This window comes from Oratosquilla oratoria, chromosome 44 (assembly GCF_046742065.1).
Source record: "Oratosquilla oratoria isolate Oo_2021 chromosome 44, ASM4674206v1, whole genome shotgun sequence".
In the NCBI taxonomy this organism is placed as follows: Eukaryota; Metazoa; Arthropoda; class Malacostraca; order Stomatopoda; family Squillidae; genus Oratosquilla; species Oratosquilla oratoria.
In genome coordinates this window covers 7,560,988-7,575,987 of record NC_134820.1, presented here as the reverse complement: position 1 = coordinate 7,575,987, position 15,000 = coordinate 7,560,988, and the positions used below count along the sequence as shown (strand labels likewise).

The 15,000-nt window shown below is 47.5% G+C and overlaps 1 protein-coding gene across 1 annotated transcript in view; it reads left to right on the top strand.

Annotated features, from left to right (window-relative positions):
* Nucleotides 1-9,540, top strand: part of LOC143022199 (uncharacterized) — a 95,760-nt gene extending 86,220 nt beyond the window's left edge. Inside the window, exon 2 of the mRNA XM_076180299.1 lies at nt 7,588-9,540. Coding sequence (XP_076036414.1) covers nt 7,588-8,163 — 576 coding nt within the window. The 3' untranslated portion in view covers nt 8,164-9,540. The remainder of the gene's footprint in view (nt 1-7,587) is intronic.
* The last annotated feature ends 5,460 nt before the right edge of the window (nt 9,541-15,000 follow it).

Sequence of the window (15,000 nt, the reverse complement as noted above, 5' to 3'; positions counted from 1 at the left end):
TCGTGAGCTAAATAAACTCACTATTCCTGAAAGATACTCGATACCTCATTTGCAAGACACCCTCTACTCCATAGGTGAACACAACACTGTTTTTTCAACTCTCGACCTCATGTCAGGGTATTTCCAAATACCTCTCGATGATGACTCAAAACCACTAACAGCCTTTAGTACCAACATGGGCTTCAAAAGGTTGGGTATGGGATTCGTCTCTGCTCCCTCAGTGTTCACGAGGTTAATGTACAAAGTCCTAGAAGGACTCACAGGAAAAACAGTTTTTATTTACTTGGACGACGTAATCATTGCCTCAAAGTCACTCACAGAACATCTTTCCACACTTGAAACTGTCCTCTCAAGGTTAGCCGCGGCAGGTCTCAAACTCAAACTCAAGAAGTGTTCCTTCTTCAAAAAGGAAATACGTTTCCTAGGACACGTTATAAACTCTCAAGGTGTCATCACCTCTCAGGACAAAGTTAAGGCTGTACTAGACTTTCCACCCCCTACCTCTACCGAACACGTAAAGTCATTTCTAGGTTTATCAGGTTTCTACAGACGTTTCATTGAAGGCTATGCGCACATGGCAGCCCCATTTACATCCCTTCTCAAAAAGGCTACTCCCTTTAACTGGACGCCTGAACACCACACAACTTTCTACAATCTAAAACAAACGCTTACAACAGCCCCTGTACTTGCATTTCCAAACTTCTCAAAACCTTTCATACTCTGTACAGATGCTTCCTACAAAGGACTCGGCGCAGTAGTGATGCAACAACACGACTCAAAATTTAGATCGATAGCATACGCTAGCCGCGTATTAAACAAGCACGAACAAAACTACTCTGTTACTGAGATCGAAGCTCTTGCTGTCATTTATGCCCTCAAGCACTTCAAAGATATCATACTTGGATATGAAATACATGTACACACAGACCATCAACCCATTCTCCACCTTTTCAAAGGCAGGAACCTCACTGGAAAACTAGCTGCATGGTTCCTCACCATTCAGGAGTTCATGCTTACATTCCACTACGTCCAGGGCCATGCAAATACGGTAGCCGACACCTTTAGCAGACACGTAGCAACCATACAGTAAGCCGCACAGCCGCTTGACATTACGCGAGAACGGATCATTGCTGCTCAAACAACAGACCCCCTATGGAGAAGAATCATTCATTATCTCAACTCAGGTGACACTACAAATATAGACGGCTTTCCTCCCAACATAGAAAATTACTCGATCATAGACCAGGTTCTCTACCAGACCACACTACTCACAAACAAAAACGAACCAAACCGCACGGTTACACAATTAGTAGTTCCTACGGAACTTGTTCCGGAAGTACTTCACATTCTTCATAATTCTCCACTAGCAGGACATTGCGGAAAAGAAAAATGCTTATTGCAAGCCAGATTGACATACTTTTGGCCCACCATGCGAAAAGACATACACACATACATAGATACATGTCACTCATGTATAGCTCATAAAGGTCACATTAGCGGTCATGTGCCTATACACAATTACCCAACATCTTCTAGACCATTTGAAACCTTTGCCATTGACTTACTCAAATTACCTCCCAGTATCTCTTCGTCTGCATCGACCATTTCTCTCGTTTCTGCATTCCCTCTCCTTTAGCGGAAAAGACAGCCAAAAGTATAGCTCAGACCATCATCAATAACGTCATCTGCCCCTACACCACACCAAAAACACTCATCTCAGACAATGGCACTGAATTCAGTAACGACATTCTCACCAATATCTGCAAACATTTCAACATTACCAAATGTAACACCACACCATACCACCCTAGCTCAAATGGACTCGTTGAACGTCAAAATCGGAAGATCCTCAACACATTAAGACAACTTGCCACAGACATACGCTCATCTTGGGATGAACACATACTTATGATACAAGCCTGAATTAACAGCGCAATCAATAGATCAATCTCAGAATCACCCCGCTTTGTTTTGTTTGTGTCAGATAAGAAAATGCCGTACGACCTCCTCACGTCAGAACCTGTGTATGATTTCAACGACTACGTCAAAGTCACTCTGACTAATTTCAACACTTTTCAAGAGAGTACATGAGTCACTCACTCTCTCAAAAGCTGATATGATTAGATTGGTAAATGCTTACTCTAGGGATTGTAATGTTTCTGTAGGTGACATTGTATACAACACCAACCACCAACCTACCTCTAAACTTTTTCCTAAATTCCTTGGTCCATTCCGTGTCATCGAAACACTTCCTCATAATAAGATAAAAGCCTTCCACCTACGAGAACTCACAGAGGCTATCCTACACTCAGACAATATCAAACCAGTTCCCAGAGGTTTTGACATGGAGAATATACCTTCTCCCCCTCTTGCACAACCACCAGACACGACCGAGACACTAGACACAAACTCCTCTACCACTCCATCGATCTCCACACCCCGTTATAGCCTCAGAAATAGAATTGTGTAAAGTCTCGCTTGGCTCCAAAAATTCAGGCATCTAATTTCAAGCCAAAAACAAAACAAAAAATTCTCATACTTTCTCAGCCATATCATGCCATAAACAAGTATCTATTTTCGTTCTGTGTAGATCACCATTGCCACTCAGGGAAGGTCAACACCTTCACCTAGGCACACCCCTTTTCTATCTCCTTACAGTTCGTACTCCAAATTCGATGTGGACATTCCGAAGACAGAATGTGTCGCGAGGCCGGACACTGGTAGCAATGCCGAGCCATGTTGGACAACTAGAGCTTCTAGACAGTGTAATCTACTACCGTAATCTACCTTGCCACATCTACCGCCTCTACAAGTCATCTATCGGCTCGCACATATGCTATGCTATGCATCTCGCTGCACCACGCTTAGGAGCGAGGTGGTATTTCTTGACCTCACTAGGAACGCAAGGGTCAGACACGGTCAAGTTTCTGTTGTTCTTCCTGGGTCATGACCTCTCCAAGCAACCGCAGCTGTGCAGCAACTCTGACGCCTGACAACTATGAAATTGCCACTTCATAATAGATTATTTCTTAAGGCAATTTTCTCCTGTACAAGTTCGGACACCATTGTACAATGTCACACAACTATGTATCATCTTCTCCTTAATTATATAATCATGTAAAGGTCATATAAATGTATAATCTTGCTGGTAAACAGCGTTATGTATATAAATACCTCGTCGGCAAACCTTGCCACGAGCCCATGTATATATAAGTTCATGCTCTCTGTGAGCGGAGAAGGGGACGAAGATGGTGTTACAGGGCTGGTCAACGAACAATACCCTTGACGCCATCAGAGAGCATCCACAGGTGATCAAGGCAGAAAGATGCACCTGAAGGAAAGAGGATACAAGGCAGGTTGTGGTTACCCTCCGGGGACCCACACTGAGGGAACTGGACCTGGGCATGTGGGGCACGTTCCCGCTACGCACCTTTGTGCCGGATCCCATGAGGTGCTTCCACTGCCAACAACATGGGCATCACCAGAGGCAGTGCAGGCGCTCATTCAAGTGTGGCATCTGTAGTAGCCCACACACCACCGACATGTGCATTACAAAGTACAAAAACAACGAGGAGACGACGGCCAAGTACCCCAATTGCGGCAAGACCCATCACGCTTGGAGGTGTATAAGGCCAGAGAGGACTACATCCCGGTCCCGCCCCGTCCCTCGGTGTGGAAACACCCTCGGCAACCAAGGAAACCCCGTCAGCAGATTTCAACACTGTCGCCTGCGCTAACAGGGGCAGAGTTCCCTGGGCTCCCTCAGCGGTCCCGGTTCCACAACAGAACCAAGGATCGCAGCCCCCTGGCAGAGCCTCCTGTCCAAAAGGACCAGCAACCGGCGCAAACCCTTTCACGGTTCCTCACCTTTCAGGACAACGAACTGATGCAGTTCGTCATGGTCGCCACGGCTGCGCTGGCCCGCCACCTAGGGAACTCGGAGGACCAGGTCAGGGAAGCTACGAGCTTCCTCAAGGACATAGCACTCCATCAAGAAGTGCTCATCTGTCACCAAGCCCTCCATGTCTCCATCTGCTGCACCAGGTATCACCCAAGTGACCAAGAACTCTCCTGCGCGGCCTCCCCCAGTGCCCTCGACCAGTGTCCAGACACACGAGGAGGATCCAGCGCCCTCCCCAGTATGCACAGAGCCACTGATGACTGTCGAGTCGGTCCGAAAAGGCAAAGCAGGTACCAAGAGTACCGCAGGAGCCGCGGTTAAGACTGCATTGCCTGAGGGCCCAGTCCGAGTCCCGCGGTATCAGACGAGGCGAGAGGTTACCCTCTCTAAGGCAGGTGGTGCAGCATTTGTGGCTTGCTTCCCTGACGCACCTATGGGAAACGAAAGGATGGATACGGACACTGACGTTAGTAGTGAGGGCTCTTCTTCACCGTCAAGCCCGTCGTCATCAGCGGAATCCTCAGAAGACAACGAGCACCATGGATAGATTGCCCACAGTGCGCTCGACCACCCGGACTGTTCGCTTCCTCCAATGGAATATCCTCGGATTCAGAGCGAAACAGTCACTTCTGCAAGCCATCATAGGGCAGGAGGAAAAGCAGGTCATCCTCCTGCAGGAGACCCTGGTGGGAGAGGAAGAGATCAGGATCTCTGGATACCACGTGTTCGTGTTAACCCAAACGAACACAATCAGAGGTTGTATGGCCCTTGTCCATGCGTCCATCCCATGTTCAAGAGTAGACCCACCAATAGAATATGGGGAAGACGTTGAGGGTGCTCGCAGTTCAACGGCGCTTACCCCACGAAACGGTCCACGTGTATAACATTTACAAGGCCCCTGATCGTGGACACTTTGTATTGGGGGAAGTATGCACCGTCGAGGAGGACGAGCAGTACATCCTCGCAGGGGATTTTAATGCGCACCACCCCATTCTTCACTCCGTGTCACCTGGAAACTCGTCCGGGTGACACATCGAAGAAATCTTTAACATCAACCCGGGTGTGGTCCTACTGAACGACGGGTCGCCGACGCATGTACGACATGGTAGGCTCGATCTCTCCTTTGTCTCCTCCTCACTGCTGCATCGGATGTCGTGGAGCATCAACGACACGGCTACGAGTGATTATTTTGGAATAGACATATCGCTCACCGTAGACCCGCCACCTCTAATGGTCCAGAGAATAGGAAGGTGGAACCCGCGCAAGGCCAATTGGACGTTGTTCAGGGACAGAGTGGCTCACGAGGTCGCCGCCGACGCTCTGGCCATGGGTGAGTTGGATGATGCGGAGGCCTCACTGATCTCTGCTATTCATGCAGAGGCAGAGGAGGCAATTCCTAAGAACGCCCTCAATAGGAGGAGACATCGTGATGGTTGGTACTACAACCAGGAGATCAAGGATGGCAACAACAGGGTCAACCGCCTACGTAAGATCCTGCGCCGACACCACAACCCTGCCAACTTGGCCAACCTTCGGAGTGCCGTCGAAGAGGCCAAAGAGACAGCTCGACGCGTGCGTAGCGACAAGTGGCTGGAATGGTGCCAAAGCTTTAGCGAGTCCACCACGCTAAAGGAACTGTGGAGGAAACTCCCCACAACGACCAGCCGTACTCCACCTCGGCGTGCTCCCCGTGCACCACAGTGCGAGGCAGAAAATCTGGCGCAAGAGTTTGCCAGACGCACGCACAGCCACACTACCCGTCGAGCTACAGCAGAGGCAGGCCATGCTACATCAACCAAAAAAAAAAAAAGGCCAGGGTACAAGCCGCCATGGTGTGTCCGGGTGACACGGACACGCCATTCACCGTCCATGAGTTACAAGCCTCACGTAAGAGATCCTCCGACACTGCTCCGGGGAGCGACCTAGTGATGTACTCCATGGTTGCACACCTGGGGGATGCTGGTGAAGAAGCACTCCTCCAGGTGGTAAACAGTAGTTGGTCCTGTGGAAGACTTCCGTCCAACTGGAAGAGGGCCGACATCGCGCCTATCCCCAAGCCCAGGGAGCCCGGAAAGTATCGTCCTATCTCCCTGACGAGCTGCCTGGGGAAGACCATGGAGAAGATGGTTCTCCAGAGACTTTTGTGGAAACTGGGACCACCACAAGAGAACCTCTATGGCTTCACCAAAGGGGTGGGCACGGCTCAGTGCATCGCAACGCTCTTGAGCCATGTGGAGCAACGTCACGCCATGGTCGTCTTCTTTGACTTAGAGAGGGCATTTGAGCTTGCCGGTCCCGCTGCAATTTTGGACAGTCTGGCAGCCAGAGGAGTACAGGGAAAAGTGTTACAGTGGATAGCGGATTACCTCTCCATTAGCTTTGCCAGAGTCCGTCTACAGGGAGTGGAGTCCTGCTATCACCCCCTGGAAAATGGAACACCCCAGGGTGGGGTTCTTAGTCCCACCCTGTTTAACAAGCTGATGGCGGAATTGATAGTCACACCTCTACCTACAGGATGCCGCCTCCTATCGTACGCAGACGATGTCGCGCTGGTCATAGTAGGCAGAGGGACCAAGGCCAGGAGGACGCAACTGTGCCTCGACCGCATTTCCTCAAAATGCGAAGAGCTTGGCCTCAAGGTCTCGCCACCAAAGACTAATGCCATGTGTTTTGGCACTAGCGTGACACCGAGTGACAGACTCCTGCTGCAGGGACATGAGGTAGAGTGGGTCAGCACGCACATGTACCTTGGCGTCTGGCTTGACTCCAGGCTGTCCTTCCAGACCGAAGTGGCCTACATCCGGGGAAGGGCCCTCAGCCGGGTTAACGTATTGAAGTCCTTGGCGACCAGAGAAGCAGGTGCCAACAGCCCTGTCCTCCGGACATTCTACATCAGCGCAATTCGACCGGTGATAGTCTATGCCAGCAGTGCTCTGGCTGGTCTATCCGAAACACGGTTGGCTGGCTTGGAGGCAGTACAGAACCAGGCGCTGCGCGTAATACTGGGCGCGTCGCGCTGGACTCTGGTCGCCAATATGCAGCAAGAAGCGGGACTGTTGCCTATCAGTGTGAGGATCTCAGGACTGGTGGTAGCCTTCGCCATCAGAGTCATTCAGAGGGAACATGACTCGTTCTTGCGGCAAAGGATAATCAGCGCCCTCCAGCACGATCCGGATCTCTTCCCGCAAAAGAGGTGGTCAGCGAGGTTTGCACACCGTATAAGGGACCTTCAACTGCATGACCTTATCCTTCAGAAAAGGAGGGATGTGGCAGTGGAAGGTTATGTGCAGTCTCCTCCCTGGGAGAATCCACCGGCCAGAATCTGTGTAATGGCGTCACGACGCGGTACGCCGCTGCCGCGCCTGCGGGCGGATGCGGAGGACACAATGAGATCTGTCGCCCCTGAAAACTGCGTCGTCTATGTCACAGACGGCTCCATGGATGCCGAATACAACGTGGCAGGTGCAGCGTTTGTCACGAAGGACGTGCAACAGGGAGTAAGGGTGTTGGGCACTCGCTGCTCGACGCAAGCAGAGGGTGTTGCAGTGGGTCTAGCATTGACCCATGCTCTCAATACCCACCAGCGTAATGTAGTTGTACATACAGATAGTCTAGCTCTATTGCCCTTAGTATCTAGAATTTATCATAATGACCACAAACACCTAATGACCTCTTTGCTATTTCAGCTCAAGGCCCTCCGTCAGCAAGGGAGATCAGTCGTCCTCAACTGGGTGACGGGACACATCGGCATCCAAGGGAATGAAGCGGCAGACAGGGTGGCTAGAAGAGCGGCCACAGGAGACATGGAAGGCGGAATTGGTGTCCTCCCGTGCCGAACTGATATCTTGGCCATTGCAACGAGATCGATGGCAAAGAGGGAGCTGCAAACCCACAGGAACCTGGCAGCCCAGAGGCCTTCAGCACGCTGGTATCAAGTTGCCACAGCGTGTGAACGGCTGACCCCTGGAGTCCGTCTCTCCAGGGTAGAGGAAGTCACCCTTCACCGCTTCCGTCTCGGATATCGATGTTTCTCGGAGGTGAAGGGACAGCCGGAGGCCTGTATACACTGTGGAGAAGCGGGAGCAAACGGGCTAAATCATTATGTGGCCCTCTGCCCAGCGACCAGTTTTCTGCGACTTCGGCCGGGGGACTCATCCGTCGACTGTCAAGGACACTTACCTCGTATCAGCTGGGACGCCTCCTTCAAGTGCCGCCCCCTAGATGATACGAATATGTTCTCTTTAACTGTACTCACTTGCTGATTGTGACTTATGACACATCACAAACTTAAGCCAAGGACTAATACCTTCTCTTTTTTACCTAGGTAACTGCGCAGAATGCCTTGAACCGACCGGATGGGACGCGACGAGTGCAAAGAATACCAACCACGTCGGCTGAGACGCCTCCTTCAAGTGCCAGCCCCCAGAGGATACGGATGGGTTCTCTTTAACTGTACTCACTTGCTGATTTTGACTTATAACACACCACAACAATTTAAGCCAAAGGACTAATACCTTCTCCTTGTCCACCTAGGTAACTACGCATGATGCCTTGGACCGACCGGATGGGACGCGACGGGTGCAGGAAACTAACCACGTCGGCTGGACCGGATGGGACGCGACGGGCACGGAGGAAACTAACCACGTCGGCTGGACCGAGGGGAATGATCAGGACCGTGCAGCGCTGGAACAATCGACATGATTTAATAACTTGTTAAACACATATACACATAACTTTAAATGTAAAAGGCATACTAGTATGCCTTTCTAGGAGTAGTGGGTAGAGACCCAGGCAAGATGTATTTCTTGTAATCAATAAATGTGAAAAAAAAAGTGAGAGCGGGATTTCTCTACACAAATAAAGGCTGGAAAGCTTCGGCTGTTTAAGATCGCCTCCACGCGCCTCCATCCACGCCGCTCGTAAAAAAACACATACCGCTACCATCACCAAGATTTATGTTGTTGACTTTGCTACAGAAGTACAACATGTGCATGTGTGTGTGAGCGTGCGTGCGTGCGCGCGCGCGCGTGTGTGTAGAGTTGTAGGTTACTTCTACATTAGTGAATTAAAGACTGGGAGTGTTCTTTACTTCAATGTTCCAGACTACTCTCTGGTCTACAAATACAAGGCAACCTCCGGAGAAACCTTGGGGGGTTGCCAGATTAAATATATTCAAATTGTACAAGTAGGTTGTTGCCATATTCACATTTAGGAAAACATAAGAAAGGCTGGTCGCGTCGGATTGAGCGGGGATCACAGGCACCGCGCCTATTGTACTCTAAAGGCGTGAGGTGCAGATGTTTCAAACAGGTGTTTGGGTGTCTGACCCGAGATGCGGCGAAGCCATTGTTCGGTTCGGGCGTTGGCTGGAAAAGTCGGCGGCTCTGGTCTCTGTTCAGGTCCGGATACAGTGGCAATGTCCCTTGGGAGGAAAACCCGGAACAACAGGAAATATATTGAGTTGATTGAAGATTCACGCTCACCCTATATGCGCACGCGCACGTGTGTGCACGCTGAACATCGAAGGAGATGATAACAGACACACTAAACATTGAAGGAGATGATAACATACACGCTGAACATCGAGGATGATAACATGTGTGTGTGTGTGTGTGTGTGTGTGTGTGTGTGTGTGTTTATGTGTGTATGAGTATGTATGTACTTTAATGTGTGTGTGTGTGTTTATGTGTGTATGAGTATGTATGTGTTTTTGTTTGTTTGTTTGTGTGTGTGTGTGTGTGTTTGTGTGTATGTGTATATGTGCGTGTGTATGTGTATGTGTGTATTTGCGAGTGTGTATATGTGTGTGTACGAGTATGTGTGTGTGTGTGTACGTGTGTATTTGCGTGTGTGTGTGTGTTTGTGTGTGTATGTTGTTACCATAGTCACCCCCTGGTGCTAATTACATTCTCTATTTTTTCTAAATGCTTGTAGTGCCTAGCTAGTGTAGCTAATGTTGACATACGGACGCGAATTCACGGTCTGATATTAAAGTGTTTTGGATAAAATGTATCTAGAGATACGTTTATACTTTTGAGATCCACGGTGCTCTAGTTACGTAAGAATTTATAGAAATACATATTGTAATTGCTTTTGGTGTATGATCCATGTACGGTGTGTATTTTACGATATTGAACGTATCGTTAGGAGGGTGCCAAGATTGTTGGAACATGGTGTGAATTCAAATCCAAACAAAGGGTGCTTTGTTCCTCCTCTTTCTCTGCTGCGTGAAATTGGAAATGGACGCTTAGTCCTTTTGCTGGGGGAAGTAATAGTTGGGAAAAGAATAAATGGGAGGAATAACGGGAGTATATATATAATGGAAAACACGCAGGAGGGAGAGAGCAATGGTCTGGTAGGTTATGACTGCATATCTGGTAAGGATGTATACATAATACAGATTGAAGTGATTAGCAAGGATCCAATTTTCATGTGTTTATAGGAGCAGAACTTGTTGAGGTGGTTAGATAGAGATTGTATAATTTGTGCATGTTTGTGGAACCGTGATGATAATAGGAATTGGTTCTTTTAATTACATTGATGTAATACAATGATTATGTTGATGTGGAGGCAGTAGCTCAACTGAGTAGCAGTGGAAACATTGAATAATTACCTCATATGATAAGAACGGACTTGATTTGAGATGCAATGATAAATGTGTACATTTAGTTCTGTACTGTTAGGCTTATTCAATATAGGTATAGAGATAATTACCTACTATCTTTTTGTATCCTCCATTTATGATGATAATTAATGTGGGATGATGATTTTTCCTAACTGAAAGGGGATAAGATATATATACAGAAGGAAGTGTGTAGAAGGAAATGAAATAGATATCCGTTATTGTCACTCCACCTTTAAGGGATGAGGCAAGATCTGTTGTTGTCCTACTAGATCCTTTATTTACTAACTAATTGCTTTAAGGTTAGAGGTGGTACCGTGACAGCTGGGGGGCCCGTCCGGGATCCAGAACCAGACAAGGAAGCCACAACCAGTCAGAGACAGTTGCAAGTAAGAATTACACATGTAGGAACCCCCAGAGTAAACTCCCAAGGACAGAGGTATGTTGAAAAATTTATTCGAGTGAAAGTGTGAAATATAAAGTGAAATATATACTGTATACAATGGCTACGTACAGCGATCAAGTAGAAATGGGTAGTGACCACAGTGATGAAGTGGAAGTGCATGAACAAAGTGTGGAAATGGATAAAATAGTTATGAGTAAAGCTGTGCAAGAATTTGTGAAAAATCCCGATATGCATAATTTGTACCAGCTTAAGGTAGACGACTTGCACAAGTTAGCGGAGGTATATGACATTACTGTGTCAGACGCTCTCAAGGGTGATTTACAGAAACAAATCATGACAGCCTTGGTCAGGAAGGAAGTTCTTGGCGGAATTAGTGGGAATGAGTCAGAGAAAGAAGAAGGGCAGTTGAGTGGCAATGTAGAGTCGGATAAATGTGACTGGCGAGTGCAAGTTGAGATAGAGAAAATCCGAGCAGATAAGGAATTAAAACTAAAGGAGATGGAAAACAAAATAAGATTAAAAGAGATAGAAGTCTTGGGTGCACAAGGAGGAAGAAACGCAGGAGGCAGAGGAGATGATAGGGTCAGTCAGTTACCCGAATTTATAGAAGGAGAGGCAGAAGACTTCTTTATCCAGTTCGAAAAACTGGCCACCATCAGAAAATGGGAGAGAGCGGTTTGGGCGATGTTGGTCCAGGCGAGATTCACGGGAAAAGCAAGGGAGGCCTTTGCATGTTTATCAATACATGATTCAGTCCGATACCACAGAGTGAAGGAGGCTGTGCTCAAGACAGTAGAGATGACACCTGAAGTATATAGGAGGAAACTCAGAAATATGAAGAAGACAGATGGACAGACATATGGCGAGTTGGCCAGGGAGAGTACCATGCGATTCGAACGGTGGTGCAAATCGGAGAGAGTAGAAGACTTTGAGGACCTGAAACAGTTGATGTTGTTGGAACACTTTACAGAGATGGCGCACCCCGATATCAGATATGAAATCTGTAGGAGTCGGATTAAGAATATAACGGATGCAGCAAAGTTAGCGGATGAATTGACTGTTATGCGGAAGATGTGTACAGGGCAAGTGAGCCACAAGCCAGTTGGAATAAGGAATGTGGGACATGCTTATGGAAGGAATGACCAAAGAGTAGGCCACTTTGATTATAGGCAGGACCATTACAACCCCCAGAGATCACAACCCCATTATGTTCCGCAGTATCAAGAGAGAAGTAAACCTAGGAACCCACCCCAGTATAACCCTATGAGGCAGCAGAATTTTAACGGTTATGTGAACAGGCAGGAAAGGTCGCATGTGAAATGTTACGGATGTGGAGAGAGTGGTCATGTGCAGTATCAGTGTAGGAAAGTGCCCAAATCTGCTGGATTGACTGTGGCGGAGAAAATTGTGGATAGTTTCCAACCGTTCATAACAGAAGGAACGATATCATTACCTGGAGGATCAAAGAAGCAAATAAAAATCCTAAGGGATACAGGGGCGAATCTGAGTCTAGTCCTCCGAGAGACATTGGAGTGGACCGAAAGTTCATATACTGGTGAAGAGGCTAGAATAAGAGGTGTGGTTGCAGGAACGAATACCCCATTGCATTATGTAGAAATAGACACAGGATATGTTAGTGGCAAAGTGAAAGTAGGAGTCCGTGAAGAACTCCCTATAAATGGCGTGGGTATGCTTTTGGGCAATGATTTAGCCGGAGATAAGGTGGTCCCAGAGCCAATAATGATTGCTAGACCCCTCGGGAATGTGAAGGATGGGAATGTCGACGTGCAAGGTGAAGGAGATGTCTTGGATATTGGAATTCGGAAGAAGGTCCAAAGTGACTGTGGAAATGGAGAAGGAACTCCAGTTGCAGGGAGTAAGGAATCTCTGAGCGGAGGTGAAGTAAATGCAAGTGAGGAGAGTGCGGATGATGGAAGTATCCAAAGAATTTACCCAGCTTGTGTAGTGACCAGAGCCATGATGAGGAATAAGGAAACTAACGATGAGGATATGGGTTTAGGTGATATATTTGATGAGGAAAGGGAACATAAGCCTGTGAAAGATGAAAGTGTGGAGATGAAATTAGAGATATCCCCTGATTTCAATGTTGGCAGGAAGGAACTTATCGAGGCCCAGCGCAATGATCCTACTTTGAAGGAATGCTTTGGAGAAGCAAATAGAAATGGCGTGTCTGATGATAGTTCTACTGGATTCTATCTTCACGACCATGTATTGATGAGGAAGTGGAGACCTGCGAGTGTACCCGCAACAGAACATTGGGAAATGAAAAGGCAGATAGTGGTACCGAAGAAGTATAGGCATGCATTGATAGCCTTGTCTCATGAGTCTAGTTTGGCAGGACATCTAGGAGTGAGGAAAACAGCAGGGAAGCTGTTGACTCATTTCTATTGGCCAAGCCTGAAGAGAGATGTTGCGGAGTTCTGTAGGACTTGTGACGTGTGCCAGAGAGTGGGTAAACCGAATCAAGTAATCCCACGAGCACCATTGCAGCCCATACCAGCATTTTGCAAGCCGTTCAGCAAAATCATAATAGATTGCGTTGGACCTTTGCCGAGAACTAGGAGAGGAAACTCCTATTTACTGACAATAATGTGTGTAGCCACGAGATTCCCAGAAGCTATTCCACTAAGGAGTATTCATGCTAAGAGTATAGTGAGAGAGTTGGTGAAATATTTCTCTTGGGTAGGACTCCCAGAGGTGATACAATCCGACAGAGGAAGTAACTTCACTTCCGGCATGTTCAGGAAGATATTGAAGGGCTTGCATATTGAACAGAAGTTGGCAAGTGCATACCATCCACAATCACAAGGTAGCTTGGAGAGATTCCACCAAACTCTTAAGAACATTCTGAGAGTATACTGTGAGGATCTTGGTATAGATTGGGATGAGGGAGTCCCACTAGCTTTATTTGCGGTCAGAGATGCAGTACAGGAATCGACTGGATTCAGTCCATTCGAACTAGTGTACGGCCACGATGTGAGAGGTCCTTTGAGCATGATGAAAGAGAAGTGGCTCGGCAAGAGTGATGACCCACATTTGTTAACATATGTATCAGAATTCAAGAGTAGATTGATGAAGGCAAGGGAACTTGTCGCAGAGAATCTGAAGAATGCACAACAGGAGATGAAGAAGTGGTATGACAAGAAGGCGAGAGTGAGAGAATTCAAACCAGGTGACAGAGTTTTGGTGTTATTACCTATCCAAGGGGATCCCTTGAAGGCAAGATATTGTGGTCCATGGACAGTTGAGAAGAAAGTAGGAGAGCTGAACTACATAGTCAACACTCCTGGTAGGCAGAAGAAAAATCAGTTGTGCCACATAAACATGATCAAACCATATCATGGAAGGGAAGAGGAGAAGACGGAAGTGTCTGAGAAGATGAAGGAGTTGAGTTGCGGCGTAGTGAATGCAGAACAAGAAATGGATAATAGAGAGGAGGAGAAATTCAGCAGGTGCGAGGAGAAGAACTTGGAGAACTCGATGGTGTTAGAGAACCTAGGAGCTAAGCTGAATCATCTGAGCAGTGAAAGGAGGGATATCATCCATGAGATACATAAGTGTGGAACCTTATTTTCGGATACTCCGAGAAGATGTACCGTGGTGGAACATGATGTCGATGTAGGTGATACCAGGCCGATAAAGCAACACCCATACCGAGTGAATCCAAAGAAAAGGGAAATTATGAAGAAGGAAGTCCAGTATATGTTGGAAAATGGATTAATTGAGGAAAGTAACAGTGCGTGGAGTTCCCCGTGTGTGTTAGTGCAGAAGGCAGGTAGTGAGTCGTACAGGTTCTGCACAGACTTTCGGAAAGTGAACCAAGTGACTAAGAGTGATTCTTACCCGATACCAAGGTTGGACGACTGTATTGACTGTGTGGGAAAGGCGAAGTTTGTCAGTAAGCTAGATATGTTGAAAGGGTACTGGCAAATAGGTTTGACGGAGAGGGCCAGAGAAATCTCTTCCTTCGCGACAATGGATGGCTTGTATCAGTACCGGGTGATGCCATTTGGAATGAAGAACAGTGGGAGTACATTCCAAAGATTGATT